Raw genomic sequence first — 19,298 nt, 5'->3', positions numbered from 1 at the left:
TCAGCAACGCCTCCGTCATGAACCTCCTCATCATCAGTTTTGACCGATACTTCTGCGTCACCAAACCGCTCAGCTACCCGGCCCGCCGCAGCACCAAGATGGCCGGCCTCATGATCGCCGCGGCCTGGGTGCTGTCCTTCGTCCTGTGGGCGCCGGCCATTCTGTTTTGGCAGTTCATCGTGGGCGGGAGAACCGTGCCTCCGGGGGAATGCTACATCCAGTTCTTCTCCAACCCGGCGGTCACGTTCGGGACGGCCATCGCCGCCTTCTACCTGCCCGTGGCCATCATGATCTACCTCTACTACCGCATCTCGAAGGCCAGCCGGAGCCGCGTTCAAAGGGACAGCCGGAAGCCGTCCGGCACCAGTCTGGGAGAAGGTCAGGAGGACGCGGGCGAGATCCAGAACAGCTACATCCAGAAGATGCGGGAGCAGCTCCGGGAGGCCAGGCAACGGAAGGAGAAGGAGGAGCTACAGCAGAAGCAGCAGAACGGAGGTGCTCCTTGCAAGGAGGAAAAACCCGACCGGGTGGAACCGGAGGCAGACAGCGTCCTTCCATCCACCTCCACGGAAAACGAGGTTCCGGTTTCGGTACCCCGGGGCCTAAGCATCATAAGAAAGATGAACCAAACGGATACGTCTTCCAGGGCGACCTCGCTGACTGACTGTCCAGCCACAAGGACAATGCTCAAGGTAAACTAGCTTGGGAAAAAGTTGAAAAGGTCACTTTTTGACATACCCTATTTTCCGGACTATAAGGCGCACCTAAATTATTATTATTTGTTTTCAGAACTCAACAGTGTGCCTTGTAACCCGGTGCGCCTAATGTACAGATTGATTCCGGTTTTCTTTACCGACCTCAAAACTATTTTATTTGGTACATGGTGTCATGATAAGTGTGACCAGTAGATGGCAGCCACACATAAGAGATAGACTGTACTATGACGGCAATATGACTCAAGTAATCATGAATAGGTTTCCTAACCAAACTGTCATTAGTAGCTTCACCACTTTAGCTAATGTACAGATTGATTCCGGTTTTCCTTACCGACCTCGAAGCTATTTTATTTGGTAAATTGTGCAATGATAAGTGTGACCAGTAGATGGCAGTCACACATAAGAGATACATGTAGACTGCCCTATGATGGCAATATGATTCAAGTAATCATGAATAGGTTCCCTAACTAAACTGTCAATAGTAGCTTCACCACTTCAGCTAATGTAAGGATTAATTCCGGTTTTCCATACCGACCTCAAAGCTATTTTTTTGGTAAATGGTGCATTGATAAGTGTGACCAGTAGATGGCAGCCACACATAAGAGATACATGTAGACTGCACTATGATGGCAATATGACTCAAGTAATCATGAATAGGTTCCCTAACTAAACTGTCAATAGTAGCTTCACCACTTTAGCTAATGTATGGATTAATTCCGGTTTTCTTTACCGACCTCGAAGCTATTTTATTTGGTACATGGTGTCATGATAAGTGTGACCGGTAGATGGCAGTCACACATAAGAGATACGTGTAGACTGCACTATGATGGCAAAAAATTATTGCATTTTACTGTAAAATTGCAGTTTTTTAAATTTACAGTAAAAAAAACCAAATGTAAATTTTACAGTCAAATTCTGGCAAATGAGCTGCCTTTTTTTTATTAAATTGTTTTAATACAGTACTGTTTTTCCATTTACAGTAATATACACTAAATATTTGAGGTGAAATTATTGATTTTTTTTTTTTACTGTGAAATTGCAGTTTTTTTTATTTACAGTAAAAAAACAAATGTAAATTTTACAGTCAAATTCTGGCAAATGAGCTGTTTTTTTTTTGTTTTTTGTTTTTTACCATAAAAACAGCAGTACTGTTTTTCCATTTACAGTGACATACACTACATTTTGAGGTGAAATTAATGCATTTCACTGTAAAATTGCATTTTTTAAATTTACAGTAAAAAAAATAAATTACATTTTACAGTCAAATTGTGGCAAATGAGCTGTCTTTTTTTCTTCTTCTTTTTTTTACCATAAAAACAGCAGTACTGTTTTTCCATTTACAGTAATATACACTTTATTTTGAGGTGAAATTATTGAATTTTTTAACTGTAAAATTGCATTTTTTTAAATTTACTGTATAAAAAAAACAAATGTAAATTTTACAGTAAAATTCTGGCAAATGAGCTGCTTTTTATTTATTTATTTTTTTAACCATAAAAAACAGCAGTACTGTTTTTCCATTTACAGTAATATACACTACATTTTGAGGTGAAACTATTGTTGTTTTTTTTTACTGAAAATTCTAGTTTTTTTTTTTAAATTTACAGTAAAAAAAACAAATGTAAATTTTACAGTAAAATTCTGGCAACTGAGCTGCCTTTTTTTTCTTACCATAAAAACAGCAGTACTGTTTTTCCATTTACAGTAATATACACTACAATTTGAGGTGAAACTATTGTTGTTGTTTTTTACTGAAAATTATAGTTTTTTTTTAATTTACAGTAACAAAAACAAATGTAAATTTTACAGTAAAATTCTGGCAACTGAGCTGCCTTTTTTTTTCTTACCATAAAAACAGCAGTACTGTTTTTTCATTTACAGTAATATACACTACATTTTGAGGTGAAATTATTGCTTTTTTTTACTGTAATTTTCAGTTGTTTTTTTTAATTTACAGTAGAAAAACAAATGTACATTTTACAGTAAAATTCTGGCAAATGAGTTGCCTTTTTTTTTCCCTTTTTTTTTTTTTTTTTTACCATAAAAACAGCAGTACTGTTTTTCCATTTACAGTAATACACACTACATTTCGAGGTGAAATTATTGCATTTTTGTACTGTAAAATTGCAGTTTTTTAAATTACAGTAAAAAAAAAAAAATTAAATTTTACAGTAAAATTCTGGCAAATGAACTGTTTTTTTTTTGGTTTTTTTTTACCATAAAAACAGCAGTACTGTTTTTCCATTTACAGTAATATACACTACATTTTGAGGTGAAATTATTGCTTCTTTTTTTTTACTGTAAAATTGCATTTTTTTTTCAATTTACAATAAAAAAAAGAAGTACATTTTACAGTAACTGAGCTGCCTTTTTTTCTTACCATAAAAACAGGAGTACTGTTTTTCCATTTACAGTAATATATACTACATTTTGAAGTAAAATTAATTATTTTTTTACTGTAATTTTCAGTTATTGTTTTTTTTATTTACAGTAGAAAAACAAATGTACATTTTACAGTAAAATTCTGGCAAATGAGTTGCCTTTTTTTTTCCCTTTTTTTTTTTTTTTTTTTACCATAAAAACAGCAGTACTGTTTTTCCATTTACAGTAATACACACTACATTTTGAGGTGAAATTATTGCATTTTTGTACTGTAAAATTGCAGTTTTTTTAAATTACAGTAAAAAAAATAAATGTAAATTTTACAGTAAAATTCTGGCAAATGAACTGCTTCTTTTTTTGTTTACCATAAAAACAGCAGTACTGTTTTTCCATTTACAATAATATACCCTACATTTTGAGGTGAAATTATTGCTTCTTTTTTTTTTTTACTGTAAAATTGCAGTTTTTTTTCAATTTACAATACAAAAAAGAAGTACATTTTACAGTAAAATTCTGGCAACTGAGCTGCCTTTTTTTTTCTTACCATAAAAACAGCAGTACTGTTTTTCCATTTACAGTAATATATACTACATTTTGAAGTGAAATTAATGATTTTTTTACTGTAAATTTCAGGGTTTTTTTAAATTTACAGTAGAAAAACAAATGTACATTTTACAGTAAAATTCTGGCAAATGAGTTGCCTTTTTTTTTTTCCCTTTTTTTTTTTTTTCCATACAAACAGCAGTACTGTTTTTCCATTTACAGTAATACACACTACATTTTGGGGTGAAATTATTGCATTTTTGTACTGTAAAATTGAAGTTTTTTAAATTACAGTAAAAAAAAATTTTTTTTAATTTTACAGTAAAATTCTGGCAAATGAACTGCTTCTTTTTTCTTTTTTTTTTACCATAAAAACAGCAGTACTGTTTTTCCATTTACAGTAATATACACTACATTTTGAGGTGAAATTATTGCTTCTTTTTTTTTTTTACTGTAAAATTGCAGTTTTTTTTCAATTTACAATAAAAAAAAAGAAGTAAATTTTACAGTAAAATTCTGGTAACTGAGCTGCCTTTTTTTTCTTACCATAAAAACAGGAGTACTGTTTTTCCATTTACAGTAATATATACTACATTTTGAAGTGAAATTATTTATTTTTTTACTGTAATTTTCAGTTGTTGTTTTTTTTATTTACAGTAGAAAAACAAATGTACATTTTACAGTAAAATTCTGGCAAATGAGTTGCCTTTTTTTTTTTCCCTTTTTTTTTTTACCATAAAAACAGCAGTACTGTTTTTCCATTTACAGTAATACACACTACATTTTGAGGTGAAATCATTGCATTTTTGTACTGTAAAATTGCAGTTTTTTAAATTACAGTAAAAAAAAAATAAATTAAATTTTACAGTAAAATTCTGCCAAATGAACTGCTTCTTCTTTCTTTTTTTTTTACCATAAAAACAGCAGTACTGTTTTTCCATTTACAGTAATATACACTACATTTTGAGGTGAAATTATTGCTTCTTTTTTTTTTTTACTGTAAAATTGCAGTTTTTTTTCAATTTACAATACAAAAAAGAAGTACATTTTACAGTAAAATTCTGGCAAATGAGCTGCCTTTTTTTTTCTTACCATAAAAACAGCAGTACTGTTTTTCCATTTACAGTAATATATACTACATTTTGAAGTGAAATTAATGATTTTTTACTGTAAATTTCAGTTTTTTTTTATTTAGAGTAGAAAAACAAATGTACATTTTACAGTAAAATTCTGGCAAATGAGTTGCCTTTTTTTTTCCCCCTTTTTTTTTTACCATAAAAACAGCAGTACTGTTTTTCCATTTACAGTAATACACACTACATTTTGAGGTGAAATTATTGCATTTTTGTACTGTAAAATTGCAGTTTTTTAAATTACAGTAAAAAAATAATAATTAAAATTTTACAGTAAAATTCTGGCAAATGAACTGCTTCTTTTTTTTTTTTTACCATAAAAACAGCAGTACTGTTTTTCCATTTACAGTAATATACACTACATTTTGAGGTGAAATTATTGCTTTTTTTTTTTACTGTGAAATTGCAGTTTTTTTTCAATTTACAATAAAAAAAAGAAGTACATTTTACAGTAACTGAGCTGCCTTTTTTTTCTTACCATAAAAACAGGAGTACTGTTTTTCCATTTACAGTAATATATACTACATTTTGAAGTAAAATTAATTATTTTTTTACTGTAATTTTCAGTTGTTGTTTTTTTTATTTACAGTAGAAAAACAAATGTACATTTTACAGTAAAATTCTGGCAAATGAGTTGCCTTTTTTTTTTCCCTTTTTTTTTTTTTTTTACCATAAAAACAGCAGTACTGTTTTTCCATTTACAGTAATACACACTACATTTTGAGGTGAAATTATTGCATTTTTGTACTGTAAAATTGCAGTTTTTTAAATTACAGTAAAAAAATAAATGTAAATTTTACAGTAAAATTCTGGCAAATGAGTTGCCTTTTTTTTTTCCCTTTTTTTTTTTTTTACCATAAAAACAGCAGTACTGTTTTTCCATTTACAGTAATACACACTACATTTTGAGGTGAAATTATTGCATTTTTGTACTGTAAAATTGCAGTTTTTTAAATTACAGTAAAAAAAAAATAATTTAAATTTTACAGTAAAATTCTGGCAAATGAACTGCTTCTTTTTCTTTATACCATAAAAACAGCAGTACTGTTTTTCCATTTACAGTAATATACACTACATTTTGAGGTGAAATTGCTTTTTTTTTACTGTAAAATTGCAGTTTTTTTTCAATTTACAATTAAAAAAAAAGAAGTACATTTTACAGTAACTGAGCTGCCTTTTTTTTCTTACCATAAAAACAGGAGTACTGTTTTTCCATTTACAGTAATATATACTACATTTTGAAGTAAAATTAATTATTTTTTTACTGTAATTTTCAATTGTTGTTTTTTTATTTACAGTAGAAAAACAAATGTACATTTTACAGTAAAATTCTGGCAAATGAGTTGCCTTTTTTTTTTTTCCTTTTTTTTTTTTTTTTTACCATAAAAACAGCAGTACTGTTTTTCCATTTACAGTAATACACACTACATTTTGAGGTGAAATTATTGCATTTTTGTACTGTAAAATTGCAGTTTTTGAAATTACAGTAAAAAAATGTATGTAAATTTTACAGTAAAATTCTGGCAAATGAATTGCTTCTTTTTTTGTTTACCATAAAAACAGCAGTACTGTTTTTCCATTTACAATAATATACCCTACATTTTGAGGTGAAATTATTGCTTCTTTTTTTTTTTTTACTGTAAAATTGCAGTTTTTTTTCAATTTACAATAAAAAAAAGAAGTAAATTTTACAGTAAAATTCTGGTAACTGAGCTGCCTTTTTTTTCTTACCATAAAAACAGGAGTACTGTTTTTCCATTTACAGTAATATATACTACATTTTGAAGTAAAATTAATTATTTTTTTACTGTAATTTTCAGTTGTTTTTTTTTAAATTTACAGTAGAAAAACAAATGTACATTTTACAGTAAAATTCTGGCAAATGAGTTGCCTTTTTTTCCCCCTTTTTTTTTTTTTTTTTACCATAAAAACAGCAGTACTGTTTTTCCATTTACAGTAATACACACTACATTTTGAGGTGAAATTATTGCATTTTTGTACTGTAAAATTGCAGTTTTTTAAATTACCGTAAAAAAATAAATGTAAATTTTACAGTAAAATTCTGGCAAATGAGTTGCCTTTTTTTTTTTCCCTTTTTTTTTTTTTTTTTACCATAAAAACAGCAGTATTGTTTTTCCATTTACAGTAATACACACTACATTTTGAGGTGAAATTATTGCATTTTTGTACTGAAAAATTGCAGTTTTTTAAATTACAGTAAAAAAATTAATGTAAATTTTACAGTAAAATTCTGGCAAATGAACTGCTTCTTTTTTTTTTTTTTACCATAAAAACAGCAGTACTGTTTTTCCATTTACAGTAATATACACTACATTTTGAGGTGAAATTATTGCTTCTTTTTTTTTTTTTACTGTAAAATTGCAGGTTTTTTTCAATTTACAATAAAAAAAAAGAAGTACATTTTACAGTAAAACTCTGGTAACTGAGCTGCCTTTTTTTTCTTACCATAAAAACAGGAGTACTGTTTTTCCATTTACAGTAATATATACTACATTTTGAAGTAAAATTAATTATTTTTTTACTGTAATTTTCAGTTTTTTTTTTAAATTTACAGTAGAAAAACAAATGTACATTTTACAGTAAAATTCTGGCAAATGAGTTGCCTTTTTTTTTCCCCTTTTTTTTTTTTTTTTTCCCATAAAAACAGCAGTACTGTTTTTCCATTTACAGTAATACACACTACATTTTGAGGTGAAATTATTGCATTTTTGTACTGTAAAATTGAAGTTTTTTAAATTACAGTAAAAAAAAAATAATTTAAATTTTACAGTAAAATTCTGGCAAATGAACTGCTTCTTTTTTTTCATACCATAAAAACAGCAGTACTGTTTTTCCATTTACAGTAATATACATTACATTTTGAGGTGAAATTGCTTTTTTTTTACTGTAAAATTGCAGGTTTTTTTCAATTTACAATTAAAAAAAAAGAAGTACATTTTACAGTAACTGAGCTGTCTTTTTTTTCTTACCATAAAAACAGGAGTACTGTTTTTCCATTTACAGTAATATATACTACATTTTGAAGTAAAATTAATTATTTTTTTACTGTAATTTTCAGTTGTTGTTTTTTTATTTACAGTAGAAAAACAAATGTACATTTTACAGTAAAATTCTGGCAAATGAGTTGCCTTTTTTTTTTTTCCTTTTTTTTTTTTTTTTTACCATAAAAACAGCAGTACTGTTTTTCCATTTACAGTAATACACACTACATTTTGAGGTGAAATTATTGCATTTTTGTACTGTAAAATTGCAGTTTTTTAAATTACCGTAAAAAAATAAATGTAAATTTTACAGTAAAATTCTGGCAAATGAGTTGCCTTTTTTTTTTTCCCTTTTTTTTTTTTTTTTTTACCATAAAAACAGCAGTATTGTTTTTCCATTTACAGTAATACACACTACATTTTGAGGTGAAATTATTGCATTTTTGTACTGAAAAATTGCAGTTTTTTAAATTACAGTAAAAAAATTAATGTAAATTTTACAGTAAAATTCTGGCAAATGAACTGCTTCTTTTTTTTTTTTTACCATAAAAACAGCAGTACTGTTTTTCCATTTACAGTAATATACACTACATTTTGAGGTGAAATTATTGCTTCTTTTTTTTTTTTTACTGTAAAATTGCAGGTTTTTTTCAATTTACAATAAAAAAAAAGAAGTACATTTTACAGTAAAACTCTGGTAACTGAGCTGCCTTTTTTTTCTTACCATAAAAACAGGAGTACTGTTTTTCCATTTACAGTAATATATACTACATTTTGAAGTAAAATTAATTATTTTTTTACTGTAATTTTCAGTTTTTTTTTTAAATTTACAGTAGAAAAACAAATGTACATTTTACAGTAAAATTCTGGCAAATGAGTTGCCTTTTTTTTTCCCCTTTTTTTTTTTTTTTTCCCATAAAAACAGCAGTACTGTTTTTCCATTTACAGTAATACACACTACATTTTGAGGTGAAATTATTGCATTTTTGTACTGTAAAATTGAAGTTTTTTAAATTACAGTAAAAAAAAAATAATTTAAATTTTACAGTAAAATTCTGGCAAATGAACTGCTTCTTTTTTTTCATACCATAAAAACAGCAGTACTGTTTTTCCATTTACAGTAATATACACTACATTTTGAGGTGAAATTGCTTTTTTTTTACTGTAAAATTGCAGGTTTTTTTCAATTTACAATTAAAAAAAAAGAAGTACATTTTACAGTAACTGAGCTGCCTTTTTTTTCTTACCATAAAAACAGGAGTACTGTTTTTCCATTTACAGTAATATATACTACATTTTGAAGTAAAATTAATTATTTTTTTACTGTAATTTTCAGTTGTTGTTTTTTTATTTACAGTAGAAAAACAAATGTACATTTTACAGTAAAATTCTGGCAAATGAGTTGCCTTTTTTTTTTTCCTTTTTTTTTTTTTTTTACCATAAAAACAGCAGTATTGTTTTTCCATTTACAGTAATACACACTACATTTTGAGGTGAAATTATTGCATTTTTGTACTGTAAAATTGCAGTTTTTGAAATTACAGTAAAAAAATTTATGTAAATTTTACAGTAAAATTCTGGCAAATGAACTGCTTCTTTTTTTGTTTACCATAAAAACAGCAGTACTGTTTTTCCATTTACAATAATATACCCTACATTTTGAGGTGAAATTATTGCTTCTTTTTTTTTTTTACTGTAAAATTGCAGTTTTTTTTCAATTTACAATAAAAAAAAGAAGTAAATTTTACAGTAAAATTCTGGTAACTGAGCTGCCTTTTTTTTCTTACCATAAAAACAGGAGTACTGTTTTTCCATTTACAGTAATATATACTACATTTTGAAGTAAAATTAATTATTTTTTTACTGTAATTTTCAGTTGTTTTTTTTTAAATTTACAGTAGAAAAACAAATGTACATTTTACAGTAAAATTCTGGCAAATGAGTTGCCATTTTTTTTCCCTTTTTTTTTTTTTTTTTACCATAAAAACAGCAGTACTGTTTTTCCATTTACAGTAATACACACTACATTTTGAGGTGAAATTATTGCATTTGTGTACTGTAAAATTGCAGTTTTTTAAATTACCGTAAAAAAATAAATGTAAATTTTACAGTAAAATTCTGGCAAATGAGTTGCCTTTTTTTTTCCCTTTTTTTTTTTTTTTTTTACCATAAAAACAGCAGTATTGTTTTTCCATTTACAGTAATACACACTACATTTTGAGGTGAAATTATTGCATTTTTGTACTGAAAAATTGCAGTTTTTTAAATTACAGTAAAAAAATTAATGTAAATTTTACAGTAAAATTCTGGCAAATGAACTGCTTCTTTTTTTTTTTTTACCATAAAAACAGCAGTACTGTTTTTCCATTTACAGTAATATACACTACATTTTGAGGTGAAATTATTGCTTCTTTTTTTTTTTTTACTGTAAAATTGCAGTTTTTTTTCAATTTACAATAAAAAAAAGAAGTACATTTTACAGTAAAACTCTGGTAACTGAGCTGCCTTTTTTTTCTTACCATAAAAACAGGAGTACTGTTTTTCCATTTACAGTAATATATACTACATTTTGAAGTAAAATTAATTATTTTTTTACTGTAATTTTCAGGTTTTTTTTAAAATTTACAGTAGAAAAACAAATGTACATTTTACAGTAAAATTCTGGCAAATGAGTTGCCTTTTTTTTTCCCCCTTTTTTTTTTTTTTTCCCATAAAAACAGCAGTACTGTTTTTCCATTTACAGTAATACACACTACATTTTGAGGTGAAATTGTTGCATTTTTGTACTGTAAAATTGCAGTTTTTTAAATTACAGTAAAAAAAAAATAATTAAATTTTACAGTAAAATTCTGGCAATTGAACTGCTTCTTTTTTTTGTTTTTACCATAAAAACAGCAGTACTGTTTTTCCATTTACAGTAATATACACTACATTTTGAGGTGAAATTATTGCTTCTTTTTTTTTACTGTAAAATTGCATTTTTTTTCAATTTACAATAAAAAAAGAAGTAAATTTTACAGTAAAATTCTGGTAACTGAGCTGCCTTTTTTTTCTTACCATAAAAACAGGAGTACTGTTTTTCCATTTACAGTAATATATACTACATTTTGAAGTAAAATTAATTATTTTTTTACTGTAATTTTCAGTTTTTTTTTAATTTACAGTAGAAAAACAAATGTACATTTTACAGTAAAATTCTGGCAAATGAGTTGCCTTTTTTTTTCCCTTTTTTTTTTTTTTTACCATAAAAACAGCAGTACTGTTTTTCCATTTACAATAATACACACTACATTTTGAGGTGAAATTATTGCATTTTTGTACTGTAATATTGCAGTTTTTTAAATTACAGTAAAAAAATAAATGTACATTTTACAGTAAAATTCTGGCAAATGAACTGCTTCTTCTTTTTTTTTTTTTTTTACCATAAAAACAGATAATATACCCTACATTTTTAGGTGAAAGTAATGCATTTTTATACATTTTAATAAAAAAAATATCTACTAATAAAATGCATAAACAAATGGTGTAATAATAGTATTCACTGTGAGAAGCGGCCCTCTGGGGCCAAAAATAACTACCATGTGGCCCTGGGTGAAAACCACTTGGACACCTCTGGACTAACCGGTGTCTTCTTCCGACTTGCAGGTGACGAAGCAGAGCGCGGTGGTCAAGTGGCGCAAGAAAAGCACGTCGTCCCGCGAGAAGAAGGTGACGCGCACCATCATGGCCATCCTGGTGGCCTTCGTGGTCACGTGGACGCCGTACAACGTGATGGTCCTCATCAACACCTTCTGCTCCGTCTGCATCCCCAACTCGCTGTGGACCATCGGCTACTGGCTGTGCTACATCAACAGCACCATCAACCCGGCCTGCTACGCCCTGTGCAACACCACCTTCAAGAACACCTTCAAGCACCTGCTGCTGTGCCGCTACAAGAACATACGGGCGGCGCGGTGATGCTTTCACGCGCTTACCCTCCCCGTCCCCCCGTCTCATGTGCTGTAAAAAAAAAAAGAAGAAGCTGCGTTTGTGTACGTCGTCACGGCAACGACGCGTGTCGCTTATCATGAAAAGGTGTTCCCCTGTGCAACGTGAACGTGCCGTGAACAATCCTGTAGACTTACGTGCTGTGGATTCCGATTACTTCACGTGGTCGTGTGCATGCGTGTCACTCACGTTACCCGGCTGTTGTGCAACTAGTCCACGTGTGACCTTGAACTATGCTCTTCCTCCATTGATGTTTACTGAATAAAAGAGATCACAACACCAAAAGATACACCATATTACCACTCACATATGAACATGAAGTGCCATCCCATTCCTAACCCATAGGGTTCAATATGACGTCGGCGTTATGGGTTGGAGGAGGGAGTGGTGACAGCACAGAACCACGAGGGGGCAATATTGCCCGATGTATTTAATGTTAATGTTAATGTACCAATGATTGTCACACACACACCAGGTGTGGCGGAATTGTTTTCTGCATTTGACCCATCACCCTTGATCACCCCCTGGGAGGTGAGGGGAGCAGTGTGCGGCAGCGGTGGCCACGCCCGGGAATCATTTTGTTGGTGATTGAACTCCCAATTCTCTCCCTTAGAGATAGGGTGAGAAGCTCTGTCATCCGGGAGGAGCGCAAAGTAAAGCCGCTGCTCCTCCACATCGAGAGGAGCCAGATGGGGTGGGTCGGGCACCCGAACGCCTCCCTAAGGAGGTGTTTCGGGCACGTCCGACCGGTAGGAGGCCACGGGGGAAGACCCAGGACACGTTGGGAAGACTATGCCTGGGAACGCCTCGGGATCCCCCGGGAGGAGCTGGACGAAGTGGCTGGGGAGAGGGAAGTCTGGGCTTCCCTGCTTAGGCTGCTGCCCCCGCGACCCGGCCCCAGATAAGCGGAAGAAGATGGATGGATGGATGGATAGATAACCCCCAATTCCAACCCTTGATGCTGAGTGCCAAGCAGGGAGGTAATGGGTCCCATTTTTATAGTCTTTGGTATGACTCGGCCGGGGTTTGAACTCATTATTATATTATATTATAAACAATATAATAAATAATGAACAATATAGTTTAATTAAACAACAAAGGAATGGCGTGTGTGAACTAGATCCAAAAGGGGTGTGTGGTGGAAGACTATGTGCATGAATAATTAGCTGTTGAGTTTGTTGGATGAGGAAGCAGACAAATCCAAAGGGGCTAGGCAAAAGAAGTCCGTGATCCAAGCGAGGTCCGTGGGGCAGAGAGAGGCGTCAAGGGGTCCGTGTCCAGAGCGGGGGTCGAGGATCAAGGGAGGCAGTCGAGAGCCAGGTGTGGGGTCCAAGGAAGCGAGACGCACAACTCGAATCCAAGGCAACGGAAGGAGAGAAGACTAACGATCGCTTACGGTACGCCAACAGAAGGTTATATTCCGGCCAGGGATGGCAGGTTGTGCAGGCTTTCGAAGGCAGGTCTGATCATCAGCTCCAGGTGTGCAGATTGCCGGAGATTGATAGCAGCTGTTCGCTGCCGCTGGTCTGGGGTGTGTGACAGTCGCTCCACCTTTTGCAGCTATTACAGCTTCAACTCTTCTGGGAAGGCTGTCCACAAGGTTACGGAGTGTGTTTATAGGGATTTTCCACCGTCCTTCCAATAGCGCATTGGTGAGGTCACACACTGATGTTGGTGGAGAAGGCCTGGCTCTGCAAGTCTCCGTTCTAATTCATCCCAAAGGTGTTCTAACGGAGTTCAGGTCAGGACTCATGTTGGAACCCTGTTCCCCCAAGGTTGGGAGCATGGAATTGTCCAAAATGTTTTGGTATATCCTGGAGCATTCCAAGTTCCTTTCACTGGAACTAAAGGGCCAAGCCCAACTCTTGGAAAAACAACCCCACACCATAATTCCTCCTCCACCAAATTTCACACTCGGCCCAATGCAGTCCGAAATGTAGCGTTCTCCTGGCAACCTCCGAACCCAGACTGGTCCATCAGATTGCCAGATGGAAAAGCGGGATTCGTCACTCCAGAGAAGACGTCTACCACTGCTCTAGAGTCCAGTGGCGACGTGCTTTACACCACCGCATCCCACGCTTTGCATTGCACTTGGTGATGTATGGCTTAGATGCAGCTGCTCGGCCATGGAAACCCAGTCCATGAAGCTCTCTGCGTACTGTACGTGGGCTAAATGGAAGGTCACATGAAGTTTGGAGCTCTGTAGCAACTGACTGTGCAGAAAGTCTTTGCACTATGCTGACCTCTCTGTCAGTTTACCTGGCTTACCACTTGCTGGCTGAGTTGCTGTTGTTCCCAAACTCTTCCATTTTCTTATAATAAAGCCGGGAGTTGACGGCCCATTTTTTCACAAATGTTTGTAGAAACAGTCTCCATGCTTAAGTGCTTGGTTTTATACACCTGTGGCCGGGCCAAGTGATTAGGACACCTGATTGTCATCATTTGGATGGGTGGCCCAATACTTTTGGCAATATAGTGTATATTCATCAAGAGGACCTGAGAGTCAGTGTGGGACTATGAGGCCCTCTAGTGGCAACAAAGTGGAAACATGTTCCCTGATTACACTTGGACTTCTCCCCAGAGGCCAGCTGTTCAGCGGTAAGACAGGAGAGGATACAAGATGATGCAACAAGATACAACATGATACCATACGATACAATACGACGACATAATACGATCATAGACCAGACTTCTGTGGTTGCAGTGCAGATTGTACATAAATAAAGTAAAAATGTAATAAAAAAAACTTGGAAAAACTAGAATGAGTATACATACATACATACATATATATATATATATATATATATATATATATATATATATATATATATATATATATATATATATATATATATATATATATATATATATATATATATATATATATATATACAGTATATGTATATATATGTATGTATATATATACACACACACATACATATATATACACATATATTTACACACACACTTATATATATATATACACATATATATACATAGGTATATACATATATATATATGTATATACATATATATATATATATATATATATATATATATATATATATATGTATATACATATATATATACACATATATACACACACACACATCTATACACATATATATAAATATATACATATATTTATATATACATACACATAAATACATATATATATATATACACATACACACATATATACACACGCATAAATACATATATATATATATATATATATATATATATATATATATATATATATATATATATATATATATATATATATATATATATATATATATATATACACATACACACATATATAGACACACATAAATACATACATACATATATATATATATATATATATATATATATATATATATATATATATATATATATATATATATATATATATATATTTATACGTGTATATACTTGTCCAGGGTGTATCCCGCCCCCGGCGACCCCGAAAGGGACAAGCGGTAGAAAATGGATGGATATATACATATATTTATATATACATATACACACATATATCAACATATATTTATATATGCATACACATATACTGTATATATATATACATAAAGATATATATATATATATATATATATATATATATATATATATATATATATATATATATATATATATATATATATATATATATATATATATATATATATATATATATATATATATATATATATATATATATATATATATATAAAACCTACGTTTCCAGTACAGGTGGTATTAAGTGACTATAATTACTAGAGGTGTCCCAATACAACTTTTTCATTTCCGACACGATACCGATGCTGCAGCCTTAGATATTGGGCAATACTGATATTGCGATATCATCTTTTATTATTTGTTTGAAAAGGCTGGATCAAGTGAAATGACTTGAACAGAAAACGATGGTAAGAAAACACTGGCCTGTTTATTATTAACCGTGTGGCATGGACTTTTGCTGTCTTCCAAGGAGTCATTTAGGATTTTATTCTACATTTATAACACTTCCTTGTGGTCTACATAAGTCGTCATGGTGGTTCTCTGTCAAAATGTTGCATAGATTGGTGTAGTTTTAGCGCTTAAGTCTAAAAAATTTTTTACGAAGTATAAAGTCTAAGTCTTCCATAGCGAGTCTACCGACACATGTGACTTTGAACTGTACGCTACTTTGTATGAGTAATGGCAAAAGTGGAGGATGCATGTGCATGTACGAGCCAGTCTGCCCCACAGCATGAGGATAGAGGAAAAAGAAGGAGCTTATCGACCACATCGTTGGACGACAATGGCGCACTCTTCAGGTAAACCTCGACCATATATGGACATAGCCGCCGAAATCACAACTGGGAACGACGTCACAAATTGTGAGAGTCCAGTCCATAGTGGATCTAACATAATAGTGTGAGAGTCCAGTCCATAGTGGATCTAGCATAATAGTGTGAGAGTCCAGTCCATAGTGGATCTAACATAATAGTGTGAGAGTCCAGTCCATAGTGGATCTAACATAATAGTGTGAGAGTCCAGTCCATAGTGGATCTAACATAATAGTGTGAGAGTCCAGTCCATAGTGGATCTAACATAATAGTGTGAGACTCCAGTCCATAGTGGATCTAGCATAATAGTGTGAGACTCCAGTCCATAGTGGATCTAGCATAATAGTGTGAGTGTCCAGTCCATAGTGGATCTAACATAATAGTGAGAGTCCAGTCCATAGTGGATCTAACATAATAGTGTGAGACTCCAGTCCATAGTGGATCTAGCATAATAGTGTGAGACTCCAGTCCATAGTGGATCTAGCATAATAGTGTGAGAGTCCAGTCCATAGTGGATCTAACATAATAGTGAGAGTCCAGTCCATAGTGGATCTAACATAATAGTGTGAGAGTCCAGTCCATAGTGGATCTAACATAATAGTGAGAGTCCAGTCCATAGTGGATCTAGCATAATAGTGTGAGAGTCCAGTCCATAGTGGATCTAACATAATAGTGAGAGACCAGTCCATAGTGGATCTAGCATAATAGTGTGAGAGTCCAGTCCATAGTGGACCTAACATAATAGTGAGAGTCCAGTCCATAGTGGATCTAACATAATAGTGTGAGAGTCCAGTCCATAGTGGATCTAACATAATAGTGAGAGTCCAGTCCATAGTGGATCTAACATAATAGTGTGAGAGTCCAGTCCATAGTGGATCTAACATAATAGTGAGAGTCCAGTCCATAGTGGATCTAACATAATAGTGTGAGAGTCCAGTCCATAGTGGATCTAACATAATAGTGAGAGTCCAGTCCATAGTGGATCTAGCATAATAGTGTGAGAGTCCAGTCCATAGTGGATCTAACATAATAGTGTGAGAGTCCAGTCCATAGTGGATCTAGCATAATAGTGTGAGAGTCCAGTCCATAGTGGATCTAGCATAATAGTGTGAGAGTCCAGTCCATAGTGGATCTAACATAATAGTGTGAGAGTCCAGTCCATAGTGGATCCAGCATAATAGTGTGAGAGTCCAGTCCATAGTGGATCTAAAATAATAGTGTGAGAGTCCAGTCCATAGTGGATCTAACATAATAGTGAGAGTCCAGTCCATAGTGGATCTAACATAATAATAGTGAGAGTCCAGTCCATAGTGGATCTAACATAATAGTGAGAGTCCTGTCCATAGTGGATCTAACATAATAGTGAGAGTCCAGTCCATAGTGGATCTAACATAATATTGTGAGTCCAGTCCATAGTGGATCCAACATAATATTGTGAGAGTCCAGTCCATAGTGGATCTAACATAATAGTGTGAGAGTCCAGTCCATAGTGGATCTAACATAATAGTGAGAGTCCAGTCCATAGTGGATCTAACATAATAGTGAGAGTCCAGTCCATAGTGAATCTAACATAATAGTGTGAGAGTCCAGTCCATAGTGGATCTAACATAATAGTGAGAGTCCAGTCCATAGTGGATCTAACATAATAGTGAGAGTCCAGTCCATAGTGGATCTAACATAATAGTGAGAGTCCAGTCCATAGTGGATCTAACATAATAGTGAGAGTCCAGTCCATAGTGGATCTAACATAATAGTGAGAGTCCAGTCCATAGTGGATCTAACATAATAGTGTGACAGTCCAGTCCATAGTGGATCTAACATAATAGTGTGAGAGTCCAGTCCATAGTGGATCTAACATAATAGTGAGAGTCCAGTCCATAGTGGATCTAACATAATAGTGAGAGTCCAGTCCATAGTGGATCTAACATAATAGTGAGAGTCCAGTCCATAGTGGATCTAACATAATATTGTGAGTCCAGTCCATAGTGGATCTAACATAATATTGTGAGAGTCCAGTCCATAGTGGATCCAACATAATATTGTGAGAGTCCAGTCCATAGTGGATCTAACATAATAGTGAGAGTCCAGTCCATAGTGGATCCAACATAATAATAGTGAGAGTCCAGTCCATAGTGGATCTAACATAATAGTGAGAGTCCAGTCCATAGTGGATCTAACATAATAGTGAGAGTCCAGTCCATAGTGGATCTAACATAATAGTGAGAGTCCAGTCCATAGTGGATCTAACATAATAGTGAGAGTCCAGTCCATAGTGGATCTAACATAATAGTGTGAGAGTCCAGTCCATAGTGGATCTAACATAATAGTGGGAGAGTCCAGTCCATAGTGGATCCAACATAATATTGTGAGAGTCCAGTCCATAGTGGATCTAACATAATAGTGTGAGAGTCCAGTCCATAGTGGATCTAACATAATAGTGAGAGTCCAGTCCATAGTGGATCTAACATAATAGTGAGAGTCCAGTCCATAGTCAATCTAACATAATAGTGTGAGAGTCCAGTCCATAGTGGATCTAACATAATAGTGAGAGTCCAGTCCATAGTGGATCTAACATAATAGTGAGAGTCCAGTCCATAGTGGATCTAACATAATAGTGAGAGTCCAGTCCATAGTGGATCTAACATAATAGTGAGAGTCCAGTCCATAGTGGATCTAACATAATAGTGTGACAGTCCAGTCCATAGTGGATCTAACATAATAGTGTGAGAGTCCAGTCCATAGTGGATCTAACATAATAGTGAGAGTCCAGTCCATAGTGGATCTAACATAATAGTGAGAGTCCAGTCCATAGTGGATCTAACATAATATTGTGAGTCCAGTCCATAGTGGATCTAACATAATATTGTGAGAGTCCAGTCCATAGTGGATCCAACATAATATTGTGAGAGTCCAGTCCATAGTGGATCTAACATAATAGTGAGAGTCCAGTCCATAGTGGATCCAACATAATAATAGTGAGAGTCCAGTCCATAGTGGATCTAACATAATAGTGAGAGTCCAGTCCATAGTGGATCTAACATAATAGTGAGAGTCCAGTCCATAGTGGATCTAACATAATAGTGAGAGTCCAGTCCATAGTGGATCTAACATAATAGTGTGAGAGTCCAGTCCATAGTGGATCTAACATAATAGTGGGAGAGTCCAGTCCATAGTGGATCTAACATAATAGTGAGAGTCCAGTCCATA

General features: G+C 33.1%; 1 protein-coding gene across 1 annotated transcript in view; it reads left to right on the top strand.

Moving 5' to 3' along the window:
* LOC133645844 (muscarinic acetylcholine receptor M2-like) overlaps nt 1-12,313 on the top strand; it is a 27,727-nt gene extending 15,414 nt beyond the window's left edge. The window contains exons 3-4 of the mRNA XM_062040751.1: nt 1-692; nt 11,422-12,313. The exon at nt 1-692 is cut by the window's left edge and continues 169 nt beyond it. Of these exons, the coding sequence (XP_061896735.1) occupies nt 1-692; nt 11,422-11,733 (1,004 nt within the window). The 3' untranslated portion in view covers nt 11,734-12,313. The remainder of the gene's footprint in view (nt 693-11,421) is intronic.
* The last annotated feature ends 6,985 nt before the right edge of the window (nt 12,314-19,298 follow it).

This window comes from Entelurus aequoreus, linkage group LG03 (assembly GCF_033978785.1).
Source record: "Entelurus aequoreus isolate RoL-2023_Sb linkage group LG03, RoL_Eaeq_v1.1, whole genome shotgun sequence".
Taxonomy (NCBI): domain Eukaryota; kingdom Metazoa; phylum Chordata; class Actinopteri; order Syngnathiformes; family Syngnathidae; genus Entelurus; species Entelurus aequoreus.
The sequence above is the reverse complement of the archived record's forward strand: the minus strand, read 5'-3'. Positions and strand labels throughout refer to the sequence as shown.